The sequence below is a fragment of the Microcaecilia unicolor genome, chromosome 2 (assembly GCF_901765095.1).
Source record: "Microcaecilia unicolor chromosome 2, aMicUni1.1, whole genome shotgun sequence".
Classification (NCBI taxonomy): Eukaryota; Metazoa; Chordata; class Amphibia; order Gymnophiona; family Siphonopidae; genus Microcaecilia; species Microcaecilia unicolor.
The window spans coordinates 490,546,985-490,572,510 of NC_044032.1; the positions used below are offsets into that span (position 1 = coordinate 490,546,985).

The 25,526-nt window shown below is 43.5% G+C and overlaps 1 protein-coding gene across 1 annotated transcript in view; it reads left to right on the plus strand.

The window, feature by feature from the left end:
• Positions 1 to 25,020, plus strand: part of SH3BP2 (SH3 domain binding protein 2) — a 65,919-nt gene extending 40,899 nt beyond the window's left edge. Inside the window, exons 9-12 of the mRNA XM_030191127.1 lie at positions 968 to 1,023; positions 3,641 to 3,722; positions 17,082 to 17,141; positions 23,557 to 25,020. Of these exons, the coding sequence (XP_030046987.1) occupies positions 968 to 1,023; positions 3,641 to 3,722; positions 17,082 to 17,141; positions 23,557 to 23,694 (336 nt within the window). The 3' untranslated portion in view covers positions 23,695 to 25,020. The remainder of the gene's footprint in view (positions 1 to 967; positions 1,024 to 3,640; positions 3,723 to 17,081; positions 17,142 to 23,556) is intronic.
• The last annotated feature ends 506 nt before the right edge of the window (positions 25,021 to 25,526 follow it).

Consider the following 25,526-nt stretch of genomic DNA (forward strand, 5'->3'; position numbering starts at 1 on the left):
CTCCCATGGGAGTTGTATTCCTTTAGCTATATTACCTGACTGAGGGACCTGCGCTCGTGTTTCAGGCGGGAAGGCACCTACTCATGCATGGTGAGACACTGCTAGAATTTTCTTAAAATGTCTATACAGTAGCTAGTGTCCACACCGGGCTCCGGCAGATGTCACCCACCTGTTAAAATACCTGGCCTGCTGTCCTCAGAGAACATCTACTACAGGTGAGTAACTTCACTTTATGAGAGTTCCTTTGATGTGTAAAGCATGTTGTACACATGGAAAATGTTTTAGAAGATTACCCCCATAGTGCAGTGGTAATGCCTGATAGATGATAAGAGAGGCCCTGTTGGATAAACCTGTAAAGGACGGGTTTGCTCTAACTACTTGCTTCAGCACCATACTGTACAAAGTGTTACTGGGCAGGCTTCAAGAACTAATGAGGCTGGATGCATTCTTCAAAAGAACCTGTCTTATCTGTAGGAGGCAACCCAATTCTTACACATCCAGCGCAACTGACAAAGCATGACTAACTCATACCTAGCCAATTATTTTATTTATTTATTTATATTTTGCTCACACCTTTTTCAATAGTAGGTGAGTTACATTCAGGTACACTGGATATTTCTCTGTCCCAGGAAGGCTCACAATCTAAGTTTGTACCTGAAGCAATGGAGGGTTATGTGACTTGCCCAAGATCACAAGGAGCAGCAGTGGGATTTGAACCGGCCACCTCTAACCACTGACCTGCTAGCTCATATTCTTTGACAGCTGGCCAGTTGGAATACAGCTGGTCTAATGCCCCCATATATATTCCCACCTGCTTTCAGACAGATGCAAATGTGTGGAAAATCTGTTTGCAGAAGAGGGAAAGTTTTTAGTGAAAAGCCTTTAAATTGCTTTCTCAATGTAGTCATACATTCTTAAACAGATGATGATGCTAGAATTTACTATAGAATTACTTTGTCTTTTTAAGGTATCCTTGCCTAAGTCGGTATTTGTCAATACGAGCGAATCCTCTGAAGTTGAAAGGTAATTCATTTGAATAGCTAATTAACTGTATTTATTTATTTACATACTAATGTAAACCAATTCTGGAATTTTATTTTTGTGAGAAACAAGAAATTATAAGTGCTGTGATTCTCCTAAAAAAAATTGTACAATCACAATGACATCTTAGCTCTTTCTCGAAAGCTAGTCAGAAATTGTTGACTGATAAAGAAATTATTCTTACCTATAACCACTTTAAAAGGTATCACTTGCAACCTCTTTGAACTTTATTTTCACTGTTGTTTTATGCATGTGTCTAATTTTTTTAAACTTTATTTTTCATCTTTTAACAATTTGTGGGCCCTGTTTGCTAAGCCACGCTGTAGGCGCGCTAACGGGTTTAGCACGCTCTAAAAATTAACGTGCGCTAACACTAGAGACACCCATAGGAATATATGGGTGTCTCTAGCATTAGCGCGCGCCAAAACCATTAAAGCAGCTAGGGCTCTTCAGCATTCAGAAGAGATGGCTGAGGGGAGATATGATAGAATACTGAGCCGAGTGGAACTAGTAGAAGTGAATACTAAGACTAGGGGGCATGCAATGAAGCTAATAAGTAGTCAATTTAAATAAACCAGGGAACATATTTCTTCACTAAACTTGTAATTAAACTCTCAAATTCATTGCCAGAAAATGTGGTAAAAGCAGTTAGCTTAACATGGTTTTAAAAAGGTTTGGATAATTTCCTAAAAGAAAAGTCCATAAGCCATAAGAGTGGAGGAGTGGCCTAGTGGTTAGGGTGGTGGACTTTGGTCCTGGGGAACTGAGGAACTGAGTTCGATTCCCACTTCAGGCACAGGCAGCTCCTTGTGACTCTGGGCAAGTCACTTAACCCTCCATTGCCCCATGTAAGCCGCATTGAGCCTGCCATGAGTGGGAAAGCGCGGGGTACAAATGTAACAAAACAAAAAAAAAAACTATTAAGAAGGATTTGGGAAAATCCACTGCTTATTTCTAGGATAAGCAATATAAAATCTGCTTTACTCTTTTGGGATCTTGCCAGGTACTTGTGACCTCGATTGGCCCCTGTTAGAAACAGGATACTTGGCTTGATGGACCCTTGGTCTGCCCCAGTACAGCAACAGTTATGTACTTATGTAGAATGCCTCCTATGTATCTAATGTTAATATCATCAGATGCTAAAAGACTAAAAGTATGATGGACAGAGAAATCTGCCTATTGGAGGACTTGTGGGTTCATTGCTGTAGCTCTGTGGCATGGGGATCTAGGTTACATTTCCTTGTCTGTTAGGACCAGTGGAGCTGGGCATGTTTGTAGAGGTAGTATTATTCAAACATAACAAGGGGGGGAGGAAGATGCCACTTCAATGGTAGCCAAAGAGCAGCACCAAAAGAGCAACTTAACGGAGGCATCCTGTTAACCTCAGGTTGGTGGTTGAGCATGCTATATGGGAAAGAGATTTGAAAATACATACATAATATAGAGGGTAAAAGACAAAATAACTAGCATGCTCAAATTGCTGGTATAATTGAATTATTCTCAGTGGTGTAGAGCACTAGAATGTAGTGTAATGCACACTGTGAAAGGAATTGGTTTAACAGTCTATTTTCTGCTTATCTTGAGAAATGCTTCTGAATGCTGAACATCCCAATCTCACTACCCCTGAAATCCTAAGAGCCATTGTGAAAGTGTGGCAGCCACCAAGCAACCTAATAGTTTCTGTAGAAACTTAGGGCTCTACTGATGGGGTAAATAAAACCAAATCACAGGGGAAACAACTTCAGATTAAAGGGTCCTTTTTACAAAGGTACATGAAAAAGTGCCTTAGTGTGCTTTTACTGGGTCTTTTCCTTCAGTGGCGATCCTAGCCGGCATGACACCCAGGGCGGATTGCCGATGCGCGCCCCCCCCCCCCGGGTGCAGCGCGCCCCCCCCCCCCCCGGCGAAATGACACGCCGCTGAGGGGGGGGGGTGCTGCGGCGCGCACCTGTCAGCTGAGTTTGCTAACTTCGCTGCAGCTCCCTCTGCCCCGGCTGGAACAGGAAGTAACCTGTTCGGGGCAGAGGGAGCTGCAGCGAAGTCAGCGAACTCAGCTGACAGGCGCGCGCCGCGGCACCCCCCAGCGGCGTGCGTCTGGGGCGGACCGCCCCCCTCTTCATACGCCACTGGCTTTCCTTCATTCTAAGGCTATTTCTTCCTACAGCTGGAAGATGGCCAGTTTCTGGCATTAATGGCCATTCGCCAGTATGGCCATTAGTGCATGGCCTTTAAAAAGATTACGCATGAGCCCTTAACCACCACTTATTTGTAGGCAATAAGGGTTCATGTGCTATTCAGCATGTTGGCAGTGCCAACAGTCTTGATTAGCATAGAAATGCCCACTCTCCATTCCCAGACACGCCCCCCTCTCTGTGAAAAATTAAAGATTTTTTTTTAGCATACGGTGTGCGCAGCAGAGTACAAATTACTGCGGACAACTCAGTATGGGACTGGTTCTGCTGATGTCATTCATCATGCAACTTTTGAAAATGCTTGTGATGTTAGAGAAAATATCGGGGCAGTGCTCAAGACAGATGTTTTTGCATTTCTTGTCTCATATAGCTGAAAGTTGACGTGTTTTTTTTTTCCTTTGATCCAGGATATTCAAAGCCACTAACCCAAAGGGTAGCCCTTTGAACGGATTATATTGTATGAGGAATTCTAACACAAAGCCAGGAAAGGTAATAGTACATCACAGTCAGACGGTACTGATTGTTGAAATGTGACTACATGTCCTCCTTTGTTTTATTGAAAAAACTTGAGTATGTTTATATGTCTTTATTTTCTGATGTCTCCATATTAGTCTTATTGTTGGTGCACCTCTATATCTCACTATCTTTCAGTGACTAGCAAGAAATAATTATTTCTTTTGTAACACTTCATCGTCTCCCAAAAGAGAAACAAATCACTGAGACTGGGAGGTGTTCACCCCAGAGTTTTTTATAATTTGGAATTGCACAGCTATTACTAGTAATCTGTAACATGCCATTAAAATGTATTTTAAAAAGGGCTCCCATGATGATCTGGGAAACCACAGACCAGTGAGCTGGCATCTGTCCTGGGCAATAACTATTCTGAAAAAACAATATTATTTATCATATGGATAAATATGACTTAATAGGACAGAGTCAACATGGATTTAGCAATGGGAGATCTTGCCTTCCCAATCTGTTAGGTTTTTGAAAGTGTTAACAAACACATGAATAAGAGAGTTGTTTGACAGAGTCTTTCATGAGATACTTCTGTGGACCATTTTCAAAAGTCCTGGGAATAGAAGGCAGTGTTCTGCTGTGGATTGATAATTTTTTTTCTTACATTTGTACCCTGCGCTTTCCCACTCATAGCTACTACTACTACTACTATTTAGCATTTCTATAGCGCTACAAGGCGTACGCAGCGCTGCACAAACATAGAAGAAACACAGTCCCTGCTCAAAGAGCTTACAATCTAATAGACAAAAAATAAAGTAAGCAAATCAAATCAATTAATGTGTACAGGAAGGAGGAGAGGAGGGTAGGTGGAGGCGAGTGGTTACGAGTCAAAAGCAATGTCAAAGAGGTGGGCTTTCAGTCTAGATTTAAAGGTGGCCAAGGATGGGGCAAGACGTAGGGGCGCAGGAAGTTTATTCCAGGCGTAGGGGTGCAGCGAGACAGAAGGCGCGAAGTCTGCAGTAGTGGAGAAGGGAACAGATAAGAAGGATTTATCCATGGAGCGGAGTGCACGAGGAAGGGGTGTAGGGAAGGATGAGTGTGGAGAGATTACTGGGGAGCAGCAGAGTGAGTACATTTATAGGTTAGTAGAAGAAGTTTGAACAGGATACGACAACGGATAGGGAGCCAGTGAAGCGACTTGAGGAGAGGGGTAGTATGAGTAAAGCGACCATGGCGGAAGACAAGACGGGCAGCAGAGTTTTGAACCAATTGGAGAGGAGAGAGGTGACTAAGTGGGAGGCCAGCAAGAAGCAGATTGCAGTAGTCTAAACGAGAGGTGACAAGGGTGTTGATGAGGGTTTTGGTAGAGTGCTCGGAAAGAAAGGGGCGGATTTACGGATGTTGTAAAGAAAGAAACGACAGATCATGGCGATCTGCTGGATATGATCAGAGAAGGAGAGAGAAGAGTCAAAGATGACCCCAAGGTTTCGAGCTGAGGAGACAGGGAGAAGGAGAGAGCCATCAACAGAAATAGAAAACGGGGGGAGTAGGGAGGTGGGTTTTGGGGAGGAAAATGAGAAGCTCTGTTTTGGTCATATTTAATTTCAGGTGGCGTTGAGACATCCAGACAGCAATGTCAAACAAGCACGCTGAAACTTTGGTTTGGATGCAAGGTGAGATATCAGGGGTAGAAAGGTAGATTTGGGAGTCATCAGCATAGAGATGGTAGGAAAAGCCATGGGATGAGATTAATGAACCAAAGGAAGAAGTGTAGATAGAAAGAAGAGGGGACCAAGAACAGAACCCTGAGGTACGCCGACAGGCAGAGGGATAGAAGTAGAAGAGGATCCACCAGAGTGAACACTGAAGGTGCGGAGGGAGAGGTAGGAAGAGAACCAGGAAAGGACAGAGCCCTGGAATCCAAGTGAGGACAGGGTATCGAGGAGTAGCTGTGATCGACAGTGTCAAAAGCAGCAGAAAGATCAAGAAGAATGAGGATGGAATAGAGACCTCTGGATTTAGCCAGTAATAGGACATTGGAGACTTTAGTAAGCGCAGTTTCGGTTGAGTGGAGAGGGCGAAAACCAGATTGTAGTGGGTCAAGAATAGCATGTGAGGACAGAAAATCAAGGCAGCGGCGGTGAACAGCATGCTCAAGTAATTTGGAGAGAAAAGGAAGGAGGGAGATGGGTCGGTAATTAGAGGGACAAGTAGGGTCGAGTGAAGGCTTCTTAAGGAGAGGTATGACCACAGCATGTTTAAAGGCAGCAGGGACAGTCGCAGTGGAAAGTGAGAGGTTGAGAATGTGAACAGATAAAAGGAATAAGAGCAGGAGAGATGGCATTAAGAAGGTGGGTGGGAATGGGATCAGAGGAACAGGTGGTACATTTTGAGGAAGAAAGGAGAAGTGCAGTTTCCTCAATAGTAACTCAGGAAAGGAGGAAAAGGGAATGAGGGGAGGAGAGAGAGGGAACGGACTAGTGGAGGGAGAGGTTGCGAGGTAGAGAATACAAGGTTTATCTTTTGAACCTTGTCGTGAAAGAATTCAGCAAGGGTCTTGAGGAGATAATGAAGGGGGAGTTGGGGGAGGGGGCACCTTGAGAAGAGGTTCATGTGGTGAAGAGAAGTCGAGGGTTAGAGCCAAGAGAGTTGGTTCAGTTGGATATATAATCCTGTTTGGCGCGTAAAAGAGCAGATTGGAAGGAGGTCAGCAGGAACTTAAAGTGTAAGAAATCAGCAAGAGGCCCGAGATTCCGCCAGAGGCGTTCGGCGCGAGCGGGTACAGGAACGTAGGTAGCGGTATATTAGAAGTCAGCCAAGGTTGGGGGTTTGTACGCGTTACAGGGCGGGTCATCAAAGGTGCAAGATTGTCTAAGGCAGAGGATAGAGTATTGTTGTAAGAAGAAACAGCCTCGTTGACAGACGTGGATGGTGCCACAGTAGAGAGGAGGTTAGAAACATGGGAGGATAGAGATGAAGGGTCAATATCGTGAAGATTTCTAGATAAATTAGATAAGATAGGACGGGACTGGGAGGGAGGAGATTTAAGTGTGAAAGTTATAAGATGGTGATCAGAGAGGGGAAGATCAGAGGCAAGGAAACTAGAGGGTGAACAGTTGGAGGAGAAGATGAGATCAAGACAGTGACCATTTTGATAAGTGGGGGAGGTGGAGCATAGTTGGAGATAGGAGGATATTAAAGCGAGTAACTTGGAAATATAAGAGTTGGAAGGATCATTAGCAGGAATATTAAAGTCACCAAGGATGAGAGAGGGGGAGGAAGGATCATGGAAGAAGGCAAGCCAGGCATCAAAGTCACTGAGAAAGGATGAAAGGGACTATCAGGGGGACGATAAATGACCGCTATTCGAAGAGGCAGAGGAGAGAAAAAGGCGGATAGAGAGTGGACTTCAAAGGAGGAAAACAGTGAGATTGAGGGTGGAAGAAGGGGTTGAAATCTGGAGGAGGGAGAGAGAAGTAGTCCAACACCGCCCCCCCCGTGACCAGCAGGGCGAGGAGTATGTGAAAAAGCATAACCGCCATGGCAGAGGGCTGCGACTGAAGCAGAGTCATCAGGGCAGAGCCAGGTTTCTGTATGGCGAGCAGATGGAGGTGACACGAGATAAAGAGGTTCAAGGATATAGGGGAGTTTGTTACAGATAGAGCGGGGCATTCCATAGGGCGCAAGAGAAGGGCAGAGAAGAGGAGGGGAGTAGAGAATAGAGATGAGGTTAGAGAGGTCACGGTGAGATCTGTAGAGTTTGGATAATAGTTGGTGAGGAGGGCCAGATTGGGAATTGATGTCACCGGGCTGAGAGTAAGAGAAGGAGTAAAAGAGAGCGGAGGAGAATAGGAGAGGTGTGGCCACGAATGCCTCGAAGGTGAGAGATATTTAGGTGGAATGGGGAAGGCAAAATGGAGGGAAAGAAAGACGGAGATTAAAAGCCAAGAGGGAGGAAGAGGGTAGGAGAGAAGGTGAGGTGATGAAGTCAATGGATGGGCAGTGAGTTCCAGTAGCGGAGAGAGGTAGGGGGTGAGGGAAAAGATTAGGAAGGGACAGAGCTAGGAAGAGAATGTGAATAGGGGCCATAAACGATTGAGGTACTTTAGCAACTGGGAAGAAGATTAGATGTAAAGAGATAAATGCCCCATGCGCCGTTAGGTGCGCAGCACCAAGAGCGGAGGCCCTGAGTGGATCGGAGTGGACCTGGGTGTCACCCCGGAGAAGGCTGTAAGGATATGCAGATGAGCTGCAAGTCCTCCACAGCACCTGAAAGGCAGCCGGTGGTAGAGCTGGGCACCTGTCAGCTGAGGAAAGGCTTACCAGGGGTTAGGCCGAAGCCAGCATTCCTCCCACTGAGGGTCGCCTGATCCTAGCCAAAAAGCACCTGGAAACTCTGTGCACTTGGAGCGAAGGCCCTGGGAAGATCGGGGTGGACCTGGAGTCACCCCGGATACAGCTGTGAGGAAATGCAGAAGGGCTGCAAGTCCTCCACAGCACCTTTTGGGAGCGTTGGGCACCTAGAGCGGAGGCCCTGAGTGGATCGGAGTGGACCTGGGTGTCACCCCGGAGAAGGCTGTAAGGATATGCAGATGAGCTGCAAGTCCTCCACAGCACCTGAAGGCAGCCGGTGGTAGAGCAGGTTCAATGCGGCTTACATATTATATGCAGGTACTTATTTGTACCTGGGGCAATGGAGGGTTAAGTGACTTGCCCAGAGTCACAAGGAGCTGCCTGTGCCTGCAGTGGGAATCGAACCCAGTTCCCCAGGACCAAAGTCCACCACTCTAACCACTAGGGCCACTCCTCCACTTTTCTTGGTGGAGAAGGTAGATAGTGGTGTGCCCTAGGGATCTGTACTGTGTAGCAGAGTAATTTTACTTTTATAAATGAGCTGGAACAGGTAGTGGCAAGTGAGATAGTCCACTTTGCAGATGTCACAAAATTGTATCAAGTTACGAAATCACAAACATTGTGAAGAACCGCAGGAGGACCTTACAAGACTTGGGGTCTGCGCATTCTACATGGCAATGGCAGATGATTAAACATACAATACGAGAGGTAAAATTGACCCACAAACATTTTGGCAACAATTCTTTACAGACGAATGGACAACTCCCACAGACTCCCCCCAATTTCTCCAAGAATGGGACAACAGATGCAAAACAGTACTAGATAGCATAGCACCAATGCAAACTAGGATCTCACACAGGATAAATTCCATACCATGGTTCAATGAAGAACTGAAAGAACTAAAAACACAAGTCAGAAGATTAGAACGAGCATGGATCAAGAAAAAAGATGAACATACACTCAATGACTGAAAACAACTACAAAGGAAATACAAATACACTATTTTTTTTTTTTAGTTACATTGTACCCCGCGCTTTCCCACTCATGGCAGGCTCAATGTGGCGGGCAATGGAGGGTTAAGTGACTTGCCCATAGTCACAAGGAGCTGCCTGTGCCGGGAATCGAACTCAGTTCCCCAGGACCAAAGTTCACCACCCTAACCACTAGGCCTCCTCCTACCACTCCCCATGGACACTATCAGACAAACTAAAAGAACATACTACAAAACCACAATAGGACCAAATTACAAGGACACACACAAACTCTTCACACTTGTAAACAAACTCCTAAACACCACACACCGGTCACCTCTAACAGCACAGACACCCCCATCTGCAACCAATCTTGCAAAGTACTTCAACGAAAAAAATCACAAAGCTACAACTCATGATACCTACTAATAAAACTGAGTACACAAGCATCCTTGAATGCCTAGACCCAAAACCAAGGGAATGCCCAGCAGATCGATCATGGACCAAGTTTGACACAATATCTTATGACGAATTCTCAAAATGGATCGAAAATACGCTAAGTTACAATGCAAATTGGACATAGCCCCAATAGCCTAATAAAATCAGGCCCCAAACAATTCAAAAAAGACCTTACGAAGCACATAAACTTCAGGCTTCAAAACGGCCCTCTTTCCCACGGAGAAAGGAAACATCCTACTCACCCCACTACCAAAAGATGCGAAGAAAGCACAACGGACCTAACTAACTATCGCCCAGTAGCATCTATCCCACTCATAACTAAACTCATGGCGGGCATAGTGACGAAAACAACTCTCTGAGTACCTAACCGAACATTCATTCTGCACGAATCACAATCAGGATTCCGGACAAATCACAGTACAGAAATGGTACTAGTGTCAGCAATGAACGCCTTCAAACAAGCAATTGCCACCTGCAACAACATACTCCTCCTACAATTCGACATGTCCAGCGCCTTCAACATGGTCAACCATGAAATACTGTTACACATACTAGAATACTTCGGAGTAGGAGGCACATTTCTCAAATGGTTCAAAGTATTCCTGACCACAAGATCATTCCAAGTCACAATCAACGCGGACACATCATCCCCATGGACACCTGAATGCGGAGGTTCCCCAGGATCCCCACTATCACCAACTCTCTTCAACCTAATGATGATACCACTGGCCAAACTCCTAGCCAATCAAAACTTCAATCAAACATATAAATGGCAAGAGGCGTACTCACATCGCAAATGCGCAGTAGAGACCCTCTCTGTCCCGCCCCCGCGTCAATACGTGATGACAGGGGCGTGACAGAGAGGGAACCTGCGCACACTGCGAGTGAGGGAACCGCCGTCGCCACCCGGGTCCCCCCACCCCCCAGGGTTGCCGCCACCGGTCCCCCCACCCACCCGGAGTCACCGCCGCCACCCACCCTCCACCCGGCCGGGTACCTGGCTTCACTATTCAAACCGGCGGAACGCAGCACACAGCTCATCTGAGCTGCCGTTGGCCTTCCTTACCTGCCTGTGTCCCGCCCATCGCCAACGTTACGTCACACGAGGGCGGAACACACGCAGAGAAGAAGGAAGGCCGACGGCAGCTCAGATGAGCTGTGTGCTGCGTTCCGCCGGTTTGAATAGTGAAGCCAGGTACCCGGCCCGGGTGGTGGAGGGGACTCCGGGGGGGGGGGGGGGGGGCGGCGGCGACCTAGCCGGGTTACTAGCCCGTTTTTACGGGCTCAACGGCTAGTCCCTATATATAGCAGATGATGTCACAATCTCCATCCCATTCAAGCAGGATCTAAACGAAATCACCAACGAAATCAATCAAAGCCTCCAAACCATGTATCCTGGGCTAATGCGTTCAAACTGAAACTCAACGCAGAGAAAACACAATGCCTTGTACTAACCTCACAACATAACAAAAACACCTACTCCAAAATAACCACACCATACTGTTCTCTCCCCGTCGCGCAAAGCTTAAAAATTCTTGGAGTGACTATCGACCGAAACCTCACACTCGACACTCATGTGAAGAATAGAACGAAGAGAATGTTCCACTCAATGTGGAAACTCAAAAGAGTAAAACCTTTCTTCCCGAGACATATCTTCCGCACCCTGGTACAGTCAATGGTAATAAGTCACCTGGACTACTGTAATGCATTATACGCCGGCTGCAAAGAACAAACTATCAAAAAACTACAAACAGCTCAGAATACAGCAGCCAGACTCATATTTGGAAAAAATAAATATGAAAGTGCTAAACCCTTAAGAAAGAAACTCCATTGGCTCCCACTCAAAGAACGTGTCGAGTTCAAGATTTGCACGATAGTACACAAAATTATTCACGCAGACGCCCCAATCTACATGCTAAACCTTGTGGACCTGCCTCCCAGAAACGCGGTAAGATCCTCCCGCAAATATCTCAACCTGCACTTCCCCAGTTGCAAAGGACTGAAATACAAACTGACACATGCCACCACCTTTTCCTACTTGAGCACGCAGCTGTGGAATGATCTTCCTACAGACCTGAAAGCTATTGACGAAGTAATTAACTTCCCCAAATCTCTGAAACTCATCTCTTCCAAAAGGCAAAGAAGGAAAATACATAGCCTACAAACCACTTCAACAGCTCACACAATTACGACAGCTCACCTCTAACTGACCCTAACACTTCCCTGTCTATCCTCCATTACCCAATCTTTAAACAGCAATAATTGTACTCGTCATCAGGAAACGACTATGCTTATCTTCTCTTAACAACATTCAAACTATAAGAAATGTACCTGTTAATACGAAATGATTATGTCATAACCACACTCTGTAAGCCACTTTGAGCCTACAAATAGGTGGGAAAAGGTGGGATACAAATGCAATAAATAAATAAAATAAATATAGTATAAAATGATACACATAAAGAATAATAATTCTAGCTGTAGTTACATAAAGCACTATTGTTGACTTTTAACAGGTGTTTTCTGTAGACAGCAGGATTGGTAAGGCACACAAGTAGGGTGACTTCATTCAACAGTACCGGGATGGAACTGCATTCTCACAGCTCAGAATGTAAGTGTGAATTTCTGAGCATGTACAGCCCTTCTCATATTAAGTGGTCATCTCAGCTGGTTCTGAAACTCAAAACAGTTTCAAGGAGGTGAAATAGACTGTGTGCCTTATCAGTCTTGCTGTCTAGAGAAAACATCTATTATAGGAAAGCACATGCTTTTTCTGTCAACAAGTAGGGTTGTGTCAGATCTACAAGTGGGTAACTCCCAAGCTTAGGGTTGCTCAGTCTTTAATCAACTTAGGGTCCTGCTTACTAAGCTGTCCTATAGGCGCGCTAGTGTTTTTAGCGCTCGCTAATGATTAGCGTTCGCTAAACGTTAGAGACATCCATAGGAATATATAGGTGTCTAGCGTTTAGCACATTCTAAAACACTAGTTCACCTTAGTAAACAGGGCCCTTAGTCTTTTGAGCAGGCTGCACAGTGAAGTGTGAGAGTTGTTAGTTCATAGGGACAGACTAGCCAGTATCACTCGGCAAAAAGCATTGTCCTTTGCTGAATCTTGGTCCAAACAATAATTTGCAGTGAAAATATGAAGAGAGGACCAAGTAAACCACTTTGCAGATTGTATTAAATGAAGTCAGAGAGGGGTCATCAGAGTCCAGACCCTGTGGGACAGGAAGGGGGAGGGTAGTGTCTTTAGAAGAAGGGAGAGCTGGTATGGCAACATTACAATACTATATGTACAGTGGACCTTTCATATCAGGTAATATCATTCACAAATTTATACGGATGAATCTAATAAAAGTGCAAAATTAACATGGAAGGGGGGGGGGGGGGGAGGGGGAAAACAACAAAAAATTTGATGACTGTAAGTAAGGTTATATGTTTGTTAAGATCCTGCCTTGAGAAATGTACCATGATATGAGCACTGTTATGTTGGGGAGAATTTGTGCTTTTTTGGTTTCTCGTCAATAAAAACCGTTGAAACTCTAAATGAAGTCAGAGCTTTATGACTGCAGTGCCTGTGATCTGATGAGACTTGGCTTTGAAGATAAGAAGAATATTGGCTCATTCATAGAGGACTTGTATGCAAGAGGCCAGCTAGTGTGCTAGAGTTCTTTTTGCAACTAGTATATCAGTTCCATTAAGATCGAAGGATTTTCTAGTTCATTCTAGAGGTTCAAAAGGAGACTTCATGAGTGAAGTAAGGACTAGATTTAAGTCCTAAGGCACTGGGAGCATTTGCAGTAGAGGCTTTACATGAAGTAGGCAAATAGCTACAATTGGGAAACTGGAAGGTTATTCACTGAAGCTTGGTACATTGACAGCACACTGAGATACACACTAATAGAAGAAGTTTGAAGGCCAATATGATATAATTGGCAGAACATAAGAATAGCCATACTGGGTCAGACCAATGGTCCATCTAGGCCCAGTGTCATGTTTCTAACAGTGGCCAATCCAGGTCACAAGTACCTGGAAGAAACCCAATTAATAGCAACATTCCATGCTACCAATCCCAGGGCAAGCAGTGGCTTCCCAATGTCTATCTCAATAGCAGACTAAGGACGTTTCCTCCAGGAACTTGTATAAATATTTTTAAACCCAACTACACTAACCACTGTTACTTTTTAAAACAAATAGGAGGAAATATTTTTTTCACACAACAATTAGTTAAGCTCTGGAACTCTTTACTGGAGGATGTAGTAACATCAGTTAGTGTATCTGGATTTTAAAAAGGTTTGGTCAAGTTCCTGGAGGAAAAGTCCATAGTCTTGTTATTGAGCTGGACATGGATTGGCCACTGTTGGAAACAGGATATTGGGGCTAGATGGACCATTGGTCTGACCCAGTATGGCTATTCTTATGTTTTTTGTGTTTGGACTGTTACCATAGGGAATTCACTTTCTACCTATTTTATTCAGCAAGTCCATGAAAGTGTCAGGGCATCTTCTGCAAGATGTAAAGGAGAAGGAAGAAGAAAAGTAGAGATGAAGCTTCATATTCTGTTCCTTGGCGAGGAAGTCAATTTTGCGGTGTTCCATAGTCTTGAAAGAGGAACCTCAGAATTTCCAGATTGAGGGACTATCCATGAAGTTGAAGCACCCTGCTGAGCTTATCAGCTAACTGATCCTGCAGCTCAAGTATATAATGGCCTGGATCTGGATGCGGTTGGCTATAGCAACATCCCAGATCCTGGCTACTTCTCAGCAGAGGCAAAGAGAGCCCTGAACACCCTTGCTTGTTCCTGTAAAACATTGCTACTTATTGTCCATCTGAATGATTATAGAGGAACTGTGAAGAGGGTGATGGAATACTCTTAGGGTATAGAAGGTTGCCCCGAGTTCCAAGTGGTTGATATGCAGGGTTATCTCTTATCTTGACCACAGTCCTTGTGAATGATGATTGTCACAATAAGATCCCCCCCCCCAACCCCCAGGTCAAGGCATCTGTAGTCAGGATTAACTGAATCTGTCATTTGCATCCACCAACATATTAAGAGACAAAACTAGCAAGGTGGATACAGTATGACAGAGCAAGAGTGGTTTAGAGCGTTGGTTCCACTGGAACTTGAGATCTCACTGAGAACATCACATTTTCAGGCAAGTTAAGGGTATGACAAAATACAGTTTCTGCCATGAGCCTCAGCATCTGTAAATAAGCCCTGTCTATGACGTTAGTTACTGATTAGTGCGGCTTGAGCCCAGTCATGAGCGATTGGATCCTGTTCGCTGAAAGAAAAGCTGTGGCTTTGAATAGTGATAACAGTTTTCTGGCTTATGGCTCAGGCCCCTATTTACTAAACTGTGTTAAGTGTTTATTGCAGGAATTACATGTGTTAACAGCATGACACCATGTTGTCAATGCAGCACGTTAAACTGTTACCACATTAAACAAGTAATCTAGAAATAGCCATTAGGGAATGAGTGGGGAATGCACCTTGCAATTCATAATATGAATTTGTTAATGCATCAGATAACATGGTACACTTAGTTATTCCTTTAGAGGTTAAGCTGACTGCATGTCGGCCCTCCCAAAAGTGCTGGAAGTGCCTCACCCTATCTCTTACCACAGAGATTTTACACCTAATGCACTTTAACTTTTGTAGATTATGCATATTAGGTACGGAATCCAACGGCACTTTAGTAAATAGGGATTTCAGCTGGAGTGAGGCCAGAATCTGGTTCTGTGAGCCCTCATTCACAACTATCCTGGGACCTTCTTTTGTATCTTCTCCTAACTTCTTGTAGTCCATTCCGTTCCAGGGACAGTCATCAGCCAGGGACCGTGCTCCTAGAGATCCTTTCCTTCTCCCCTTCCTCCTCCCCAGTAGCATCTATCCCACTTGTAGTCAAACTGATGGAGAGCATGGTAACCAAACAACTCGACGAATACATAAACAAATTCTCAATCTTACATGAATCACAAAAAGGATTTTGTCCCCTCCATAGCACTGAAATAGTACTCACTACTCTCCTGGCCAAATTCAAGCAGGAAATAGCAATAGGCAATAATATACTTCTCCTTCAATTTGACATGTCTAGTGCTTTCAACATGGTAAACCACAACATACTAATTAGACTCCTAGACTACTACAGCATTGGTGGAAACATACTAAGGGCTTCCTAACCATGAGAACATACCAAGTGAAATCTAAATCAAACATATCATCACTGTGGAAAGCCGACTGCGGAGTACCTCAAGGATCACTACTATCACCGACCCTCTTCAACCTAATGATGACACCACTAGCCAAGTCCTTATCCAATCAAGGCCTCAACCCATTCATCTGTGCAAATGACGTCACTATATACATACCTTATAAACACAATCTGACAGAAATCACAAATGTAATCAAGCTCAGCCTAAACATCATAAACTCATGGGCAAATGCATTCCAACTAAAACTCAATACTGACAAATCACACTGTCTCATCCTCTCATCCCAATATAATACGTACAAACCCACAAAGATAAGCACACCAAACCACACCCTCCCTATCTCAGCCAGTCTAAAAATCCTCGGCGTCACTATCGACTGTCACCTTACACTTGAGAGCCAAGTTAACTCTATAACTAAGAAAATGTTCCATTCAATGTGGAAACTCAAACATGTGAAACCATACTTCTCGAGGGAAACATTTTGCAGCTTGATTCAATCAATGGTACTAAGCCATGCAGACTACTGCAATGGACTCTACACGGGATGCAAAGAACAATTCATTAAGAAACTACAGACCGTCCAAAACACAGCAGCCAGGCTTATATTTGGAAAAAGGCAATTCGAAAGCGCCAAACCCCTCCGAGAAAAACTACATTGGCTACCAATTAAAGAACGTATTGCTTTCAAAATCTGCACCCTGATCCATAAAATTATCTACGGCGAAGCCCCAGGATATATGACAGACCCCTTAGACCTACCAACAAGAAACGCAACCAGATCAACACGAACTTACCTAAATCTCCACTACCCAATCTGCAAAGGTCTCAAATACAAATCAACTTATGGATCCAATTTCTCCTACATAAGTACAAAACTGTGGAACGCACTACCAAAAGCCGTGAAAACAACGTACGACCACCTAAGCTTCCAGAAATCACTAAAAACTTACCTGTTCAAAAAGGCATACCCCACCGACCCAACTTAAGTGCCTAAACTCCGCAACACAATGAAACCAAAGCTTGTAACAGACTATATAACTCTTTTAATTCCCCAATGTGTCTATAACATATGAACCATACACGACCACATTAACTCCTTGTATCTGTTTCCATGCTGGAGATGGCGAACGCCTCTACGGTACACTGTAAGCCACATTGAGCCTGCAAATAGGTGGGAAAATGTGGGATACAAATGTAACAATAGTAATAATCTCGGTCCCAGCCAACCCAGGGGAATAGAAGGTTAAATTAATTTTAGGTCCCTCTGCCCAGCAGTGCACGGCAACAGATCTGAGTTGCTATACTGTGCCTAATGTTTAGTCGGTTGCCTTGCAATGAATATAACTTCTCATGGCTTGAATTTAACGCTATACTGTTTGTTTTTGTACAGGTCTTGGTTGTATGGGACACATCTTCAGAAAAGGTTAGAAACTACAGAATCTTTGAACAGGTTAGTACAAATTCTAAACTGAATAGAACAAGCATAACTACTTGCACAGTATGTTCTTTTGTGTTCTGTTTCAAGGTACCCAAAATATGTTTTAAAGCTAACATGAGCTAAGCATTAATGTATGTGGGAGGCTCCACAAAAAGCTTCACCTAATCTATATTGTGAAATTATTAGGAGGGCATGAGCTAGCAACTGCCAAACAGTAAAGTAATGAAAACATAATCATCAGAAGGTTAATAAGTCATTGTAATAAATCATCAGGGCAAGCCAAGATTATTCTTGAGTGCATAAGTAGTGGTATTACCAGAAGTCCCCTCCCCCCTTTCTCTTGAAAATTCATTTTTTGATGCCCTGTCTTCATTTTCATAGGATAGAAGCAGATCATAAGTACATACCTATTGCCATACTGGGACAGATCAAAGGCCCATCAAGCCCAGCATCCTGTTTCCAACAGTGGCCAATCCAGGTCAGAAATACCTGGCAAGATCCCCAAAAAGTACAAAACATTTTATGCTGCTTATCCCAGAAATAGTGGATTTTCCCCAAGTCCAATTTAATAATGGTCTATTTACTTTTCCTTTAGGAAGCCATCCAAACCTTTTTTCAACTCTGCTAAGCTAACTGCCTTTACCACATTCTCTGGCAACAAATTCCAGAGTTTAATTACATGTTGAGTGAAGAAAGATTTTCTCCGATTTGTTTTAAATTTACTACTTTGTAGCTTCATCGCATGCCCCCTAGTCCTAGTATTTTTGGAAAGCGTAAACAGACGCTTCACGTCTACCCATTCCACTCCACTCTTTATTTTATAGACCTCTATCATATCTCCTCTCAGCTGTCTTTTCTCCAAGCTGAAGTGACTGCTAAAATGATACAAAACCTATAACACAGCTCTATACAGAAATAAGGGGGAGAATCGGAAGCATATCCAGGGTTTGATGTCAGTGGGAGCAGACCTTTTTTAAAATAGGCGTTAGTGTGAAACTGAAGGGTTAATCTGCATAGGTGCCATTTTATTCAAACTCTGTTTTGAGAAGTGGCCATTCCCCTTGTACCCCACCTAGCTACGTCTGTGGGGAGAATATGATCGAAAGGTTTAAATATTCAGCAGAAAGGTAGATATGAAATTTGTAGTTCCATAGAGAATTGTGCGGCTTGAACACTTCTGGATCTAAGTTACATAAGAACTGTCATACTAGTCAGACCAAAGGTTTGTCAAATTCAGTATCTTGTTTCCAACTGTGGCCAATTCGGGTCACAAGTACCTGACAGGAACCCAAACAGAAGTAAGATTCCATGCTACTTACCCCCAGGGATAAGCAACAACTTTCCTAGGTCTACCTTAATAGCGGTTTATGAACTTTCCTTCAGGAACTTGGCCAACTTTTTTTTTAACCAAGCTACTCTAACTGCCAAATTGCCACATTCTCTGGCAGTAAATTCCAGAGCTTAATTGTGTGTTAAATGAAAGCATTTTCTCTCCAATTTGTTTTAAATGTACTACTTAGTAACTTCATGGTGTGTCCCTTAGCCTTTGTACTCTTTGTAAGATTTAATGACAGATTCGTGTTTATATATTTCACTCAACTAATATATTTTTTTCAATTTTATTTTTATTAATTTTCAAAAAATCAAATACAAACTTCAGGTTAATGACCCCCTACTATCATCAAGCAGTAAACATAGCCAAAGTGAAAAGGTGCAACATCCCTCCCTCCCCTCTACTACCCTTCTATCTTAGTCCTAGTTCCACCCCCTTTGTTTTCAGTCACAGACCAAGAAAGCAAAGCCAAACTAGAACAATAACAATATCCATAACAACAACAATTATGTATAGAAAACTAGTAGCAATAACAATTTCATACAGAAAGGTAATAGCAAGGATAAGGATCAACTATCAAATTATTCAGGCAGGGTTCTTGCCCACCAATTAAATGGCTCCTAGCTCCTTTGAAATGTGTCCTTTTTATCATGCTTCTGCGGCTTATCCCAGAAATAGTGGATTGGAGGAGTGGCCTAGTGGTTAGAGCACTGGTCTTGCAATCCAGAGGTGGCCGGTTCAAATCCCACTGCTGCTCCTTGTGATCTTGGGCAAATCACTTGCCTCAGGTACAAACTTAGATTGAGGACCCTCCTGGGACAGAGAAATATCCAGAGAACCTGAATGTAACTCACCTTGAGCTACTACTGAAAAAGGTGCGAGCAAAATCTAAATAAGTAAATTGTGAGCCAGTGTAAGAAACATGCATTCCAAAATCTTAAGCTTATCAAAATTAGGGATGGTGAGAGTCCTCCAGCAACTCACCAACTTCATCTGTACAACTGTTATCAGAACCCCCACCACTCTTTGCCTATCCCTATCTAAATCAGCTGATAGCTTATTAAGGAGAAAGATTCCCAGATCCTACGGTAGATCCCTCTTGATAGTAGCCAGGGTAGAGTTGCATTCAAGCCAGAATGCAATGACCTTGGGACATTCCTATCAAATAGGAATCTGAAAAGGACCATATTTTTACCCCCAACTATGCCGCTTGCCAGGATGGTGAGCTGCATATCTTTAATACTCCAGCTGAGTATGTCTAACAACATTATCTTTAATAAGAGCCTTAAATAATGGCAGTAAGTTAAGCTTATATAACTGCCCCACTTCCCTCCCTATCTGAATTCCTAAGTACTTGAGGGAGGTAGAAGCTATTTAGAGGGGTAGGTTCCCTCTAAAGCTTGAACTTCATCAGTGGGGAGTGATACGTTCAGACAGGTGGCTGTACGCCTCCAGTTCCTCAAGCACACCCGGGAGCGACTGTTTTAGATAAGCCACAGTCAACATGATGTCATATCTAAATAGGGATAGGGAAAGTTTAAACTCTTCCCCTTCCTTTACCAGACCCCTGATCACCCACCTCTGCCAAATGCAAATTGCTAGTGACTCAGTCATCAAAATGAAGAGGGGATAGTGGGGATCCCTGCCTGGTTCCCCTACTAAGTGAGAATGTATCAGAGTACTCACCATTAACACAGACCCTAGCTCATGGGTTTTGATACAGGACAGCCACCCAGGCCAAAATGTTCTTACCTAGGCCTGCCTGCTCCAACACTGCCAACACGAAGGGTCCCTCAATGCAATAGAAAACTTCTTCTGCATCGATCACCAGCAGAATTGTTGTTACCCCTTTAGAATGCACCCAATGAATAAGATGAACTAGATAGCACACATTGTTGCCAGCCATATAGCCTGGGATAAAACCAGATTGGTCCTTGTGTATAAAGTGGGACATAAACCTTTTTTTTTGTTTTGTTACATTTGTACCCCGCGCTTTCCCACTCATGGCAGGCTCAATGCGGCTTACATGGGGCAATGGAGGGTTAAGTGACTTGCCCAGAGTCACAAGGAGCTGCCTGTGCTGAAGTGGGAATCGAACTCAGTTCCCCAGGACCAAAGTCCACCACCAAAGTCCACCACCCTAACCACTAGGCCACTCCTCCACTCCACTTTTAAACAAAAAGCCAAAATTCAGGTTAAGGAGGGGGAGATCAGGTGATATGAACTGCAGCAAAGCAGGTTCTTACCCTCTTTTTGAATAACATGATACCCATTTCTGTTAAGGTATCTGCTAATTAATCTCCCTCAAATATTGAATTAAACACCAGGTGCCAGAAATGCTGAATACGTCTTATAAAACTAGACTGTAAAGCCATCAAGGCCAGCTGCTTTGTTCAATTTAAGGTCTTCAATTGCCCTCAATTCTTCTTCTGTAATCTACCTTTTCAAGCTATCCATTTGTTTTGGCAGAAGGTCAGGTACGGCTAGATCTGTCAGATTCTCCTAAACTTTGCGCCCATCTGCATGGAATTCAGAAGCATATAAGTACTGATAAGAATTAGCAAATGTGGTGTGAATTTCCAGAGGGTCGCTTTCTAGCTGACCCCTATCCCCCTCCTTGCAGCTGCAAGATCATATGTTGAGTTTGCTGTTTCTTAAGCTGTTGCGCTAATAACCTGCTAGACCTATTCCCCTCCTCAAAATAGATCTGCTTACATTTATTGAGGTCATGGTTAATCTTAGCAGCCTGCAACATTCTTCATCTAGCTTGCAGTAACATCAACTTCCATTACTTAGCAGGGGAAGGGTGCCTCACTAGTAGCTGCTGTAGCAGAGATATCTCCCGAGATGGCTGCTGATAGGCCTGTCCCTTCTCACTCTTATTTCTACTAGCAAATTTAATAATCCCCCCCCCCCCCATTACTGCCTTAAAACCATCCCAAAGAATCTGGGGCCAAACCTCACCCGTATCATTACATTCAAAATAATCTTTGACTCTCTCGAGCAGCTGTCTGGTTTCTTTGTCTCCCAACAAGGAATCATTTAATTTCCAGTAATGGGTCCCATGCTGCACCAACATTCCTCCCAGATCAAGCCAAATTAGACTCTGTCTCCCATCCCTGGGCCCAGAGCACCTGACATAAGCATAGGATCTACTAATATGTAATCAGTGCATGAGATAGAGTTGTGAACATGTGTGTACAACATGTACTTTCCAGTCTGTGGCTTTCATTGGTGTTAAAAGTCAACCAAACTGAAAGATTTCACAAAATGTTTAAAACTTTGCCTGTCCCCCTCATCACAAGGGTAGCTTTCTGCTTATGGCGTATGCAATAGATGTTCATTCTTCCAAAGTAAGTGGGTCTTCTGAATCAAACATATAGCTGCATTTAACTTTTGTGCTTCCCTCCACTGCAATTGCCTCTTGAATGGTGAATTTAGCTCCTTAACGTTCTCTTCGAACTCCTAGTCATTTATAGATTCACTAAAATCAGAGCTCTGAAAGGTGATGTACTCGGGACTCCTTCCCATACTCATCCCCTCCTCCCCCCGCCTCCCCCTTACACTGAGCCTGCCAGTTCCCACCCCTCAGGTAACCCTAGAGGAAATAAGCTCTGAATCTTCCCCATACATGCACCAAGCATACACACCCTGTACTTCCATCTCGCAGTCGACCATCCACACTAGATAAGATATGGAAGGCCAGATGCTATCCACTCCCCTTAATCAGCTCTGTTATTATAACCCAAGAAGCTAGTCATAAACAGTCAAAATTACCATAGTAGTTTTTGCACCTTTCATAGTCAGCTACTTAAGGAGGCCTCTGTCATTGGTGACCTGTTGCTGTTGGGGTCGCTCCTTCAACGTGGATGTCTTCTTCACTGCCCCTGAGTTTCTATCATTATACCCAAGTCCAGGAGCATGGCAACTGCCTCCTCTTTATTCCGTATTCAGTAAGCTTGCTATCTTTCATAAATACAAGATGTAACGGATATTACCATTTATAGCAGATTCCATCCGCCCTAAGTTTGGCAGTTAAGTCTGATGTTCACGTTTCCTGAGCAAAGGGGCAGTGGCAAGATCTTGATAGATTTCTGTTTGGTAGGTATCCCATTCTGATGTCATCTGCTCTTGCCTTAGCTGCCACTTCCCTTTATAGCTATGAAAACATACAGTAATGTCCTTAGCCATATTAGAATTAGCCTTTCCGAGCCCCTGTGAGGATATGCCACCTTAATGGACTCTGGAGCGATAGGGTATAAGTCATCCAGAAGCAAAAAGTTCACAGTTTTTTGCACTATCAACTCACAGCTCATATACTGAGGGAACTCAGGGATGCCATAGAAATGCAGATTACAGTTCTGACTGCAGTTTTCTAGGTCTTCTATCTTCTCCATCATGTCTGCCATTTCCTGCCACATAGCCATCAACTGCTTCTTGATAATAGAGAACGCCTCAGCTTGTTCCTCTACTCTGATCTCTGTCTCCTCCAGACAGCGACCCAATTTGGAGATTCCTCTCTGCAGGTCTGCTCCAAGGGATGTCCTTTCTTCCTATACTGCCCTTAAATCTATTTTGATCTCCCAGAGCCACTCATGCACCTCCAACAGGGGCTCAGCCCTTCCTTTCATTGCCATCCACTTCCAACTGAGAAGCAGCATGCACAGAGAAAATTGCCGCTATTTTGTCTCCCAGTCTGCAACCTTGCACTAGTCCTGAAAATCCCTTGCCAGACCCCCCCCCCCCTCCCTTCCCAGGTAATATCTGCTTGTAGCTAAGAGGACATACCGTCCTGCAAATTGACACTTGCTCCAAACCAGATGTAAATGTGTGCATGGACTCTGTGTTGTACAAAGTATTTTATAAAATATGCACATACATCGTAATTTTGTCCTAGTTCCACCCAGATTACACCCTCATGAATGTCTGTGCACATCTTTCCGTACATCTACTTTTTATGCATGTGTTTGTCCATACAGGTCTAAAAGTGCCATTTTCGGCATTTATAGCATGCTTCACACGCAAAAGTGGCTTAAATAATTATTCCCTACATATGATCCTGCTGACATGTATTTTTTTCTGTTTCTCTTACAGGACTCAAAGGTGTACCTTGAAGGAGATTCAGTGTTTTCCGATATAGGAAACTTAGTTGAACACTACCACACTCATGTGTTACCTGGCCATCGTGATCTTCTTCTTCAACACCCATATGGTTACACTGGACCAACATGACCAAACTCACATGGGTCACTGACTTTCAAGAACTAAGATCTGAACATACCGTGGGAAGAATGCTAAGCACAGATTTGTCATTGCATAACAATGCACCCAACTGGGCTTTGTTGACCTAAGACACTTTGCAGAAAAGAGTAAGGGCAGATTATAGCCACGGTCTTAAGTGCAATAAGTTCAACTCACGTTTTGGTGGGTCCAAGGATGTGGCCATTTCACTTTATCTTTCAGAATGGAAAGCATTGGGACTGTCCCCATGGGTTACTTGTTTTGGTTTCTGTTTTTCTCACGCCCCTTCTCTTTTAAAAGTATGGACAACAGACAATACAGTCCTTTTGCACACTGCTTCTTATTAAGTGCACTGAGTGGTGACCCCATTTTTCAAAATAGTACCCTGAGTTTCACATGCATTATTTATTGGTATTGTATAGGAAGCACAGAAGTCTGTTCATCTGTACAAGACAATAGGCTGTGCTGCCTCTGATCACTGGAGTGCGTTTTCTCCTAATTAAAAAAAAACAAAACAAAAAAAGTCAGTCCTTCTTCCTACATTCTTTGAAGCCTGCTCTGTATGTCACTGACTTCTATAAATATTGGGAAGGTTTTATTTCGGGCTTTCAGAAGCTTTGCTTCTGGTGCATTCCCTAGGGGGTTGGGTATGCCATATACTCTTTAGGGGATAGGGGTACCAGACTGTTTTCATTCCAAACAAGGCTGTGATTGTCTGCTTCTGTGCATCTGTATAAACAGATGGTGATAACCAAGATACAGAAATAAAAAATGAGAAGTTAATGTAAGAAAAAAGAAAGTTACTGAATGGCACTTACTGTAGATGACATGCTGTGATTGAATAGATGACATTCCATACATGTCCTAAGAAATAAAAATGTATGACTGCATAGTCACTGGGCTATTTCTACCCATCTGCTTTCTAACAATTACATTATGAATATTTTTTTTTACGTGGAGTAAATGCAGTAATAAAGCAGCACAGTTCTTACTGTGGTGTTAAGTACATTGCTTTGGAACGATATTTCCCGCTGCATCTGAGACGTATTTATTGTCTGCACATTTTGAGGATAGTTTCCATTCTGCTGGCAAAGTATGTAGATTCTTTTCAACTTTCACCCCTAGGTTATTTCCCTAGGAATGTTTGCTGCAAGGTACAGTAAGCAGATAGAAAAGCACCCATGTACTTTGCCTTAGCTTTGTCTGCAGGGTGAAGCTATACACATAGATTTGACAGTATAACTTACATGTATGTATTTTTCCCCCTGACCTAAATATTCCCCCAGGAATGCAAACAGCTAACATTAGCCATCTAGGTAAACTACACAGCAGTAGTTAAGAACTGTGGTGTGCAAGTCTCATCCTAGGGTATCTAGCCATGTAGCTCCTTCATGAGCTGCTCGGTCTCTTTGAAAATCGCCCACCCCCATGTGTGACAGTGTTGGACAAAGAGGTATATGTTGGGGAAACGTGTAATTCTATGTTGGGATGGATGTTCTGAGATCAGCTGATGTTCCGTCCTCTGCTCTTTTGTAGGAATGGAAAGGTCAGTATTCAGTGGGGTGGCTACTGCTTAAAGATATCCACTTAAGTTATCCAGAAATGTTAACAGTATTTTTATCAACAAAACAAAACTCTCTCATGTAATGGCAAAAAATAGTAATTTCAACAATAAACTAAAGATTCTGTGGAGTGCATCTGTTTTAAAGGGAATTAAGGGAAAAGCCTCTGAATTTAACCCAATCTCCAACCCAAGTAGTCAGCTCGGGATTCATATAGCATGTGAAAGTCAAAAGAGTAAATTAGCTTTTAAGTGCAGATAC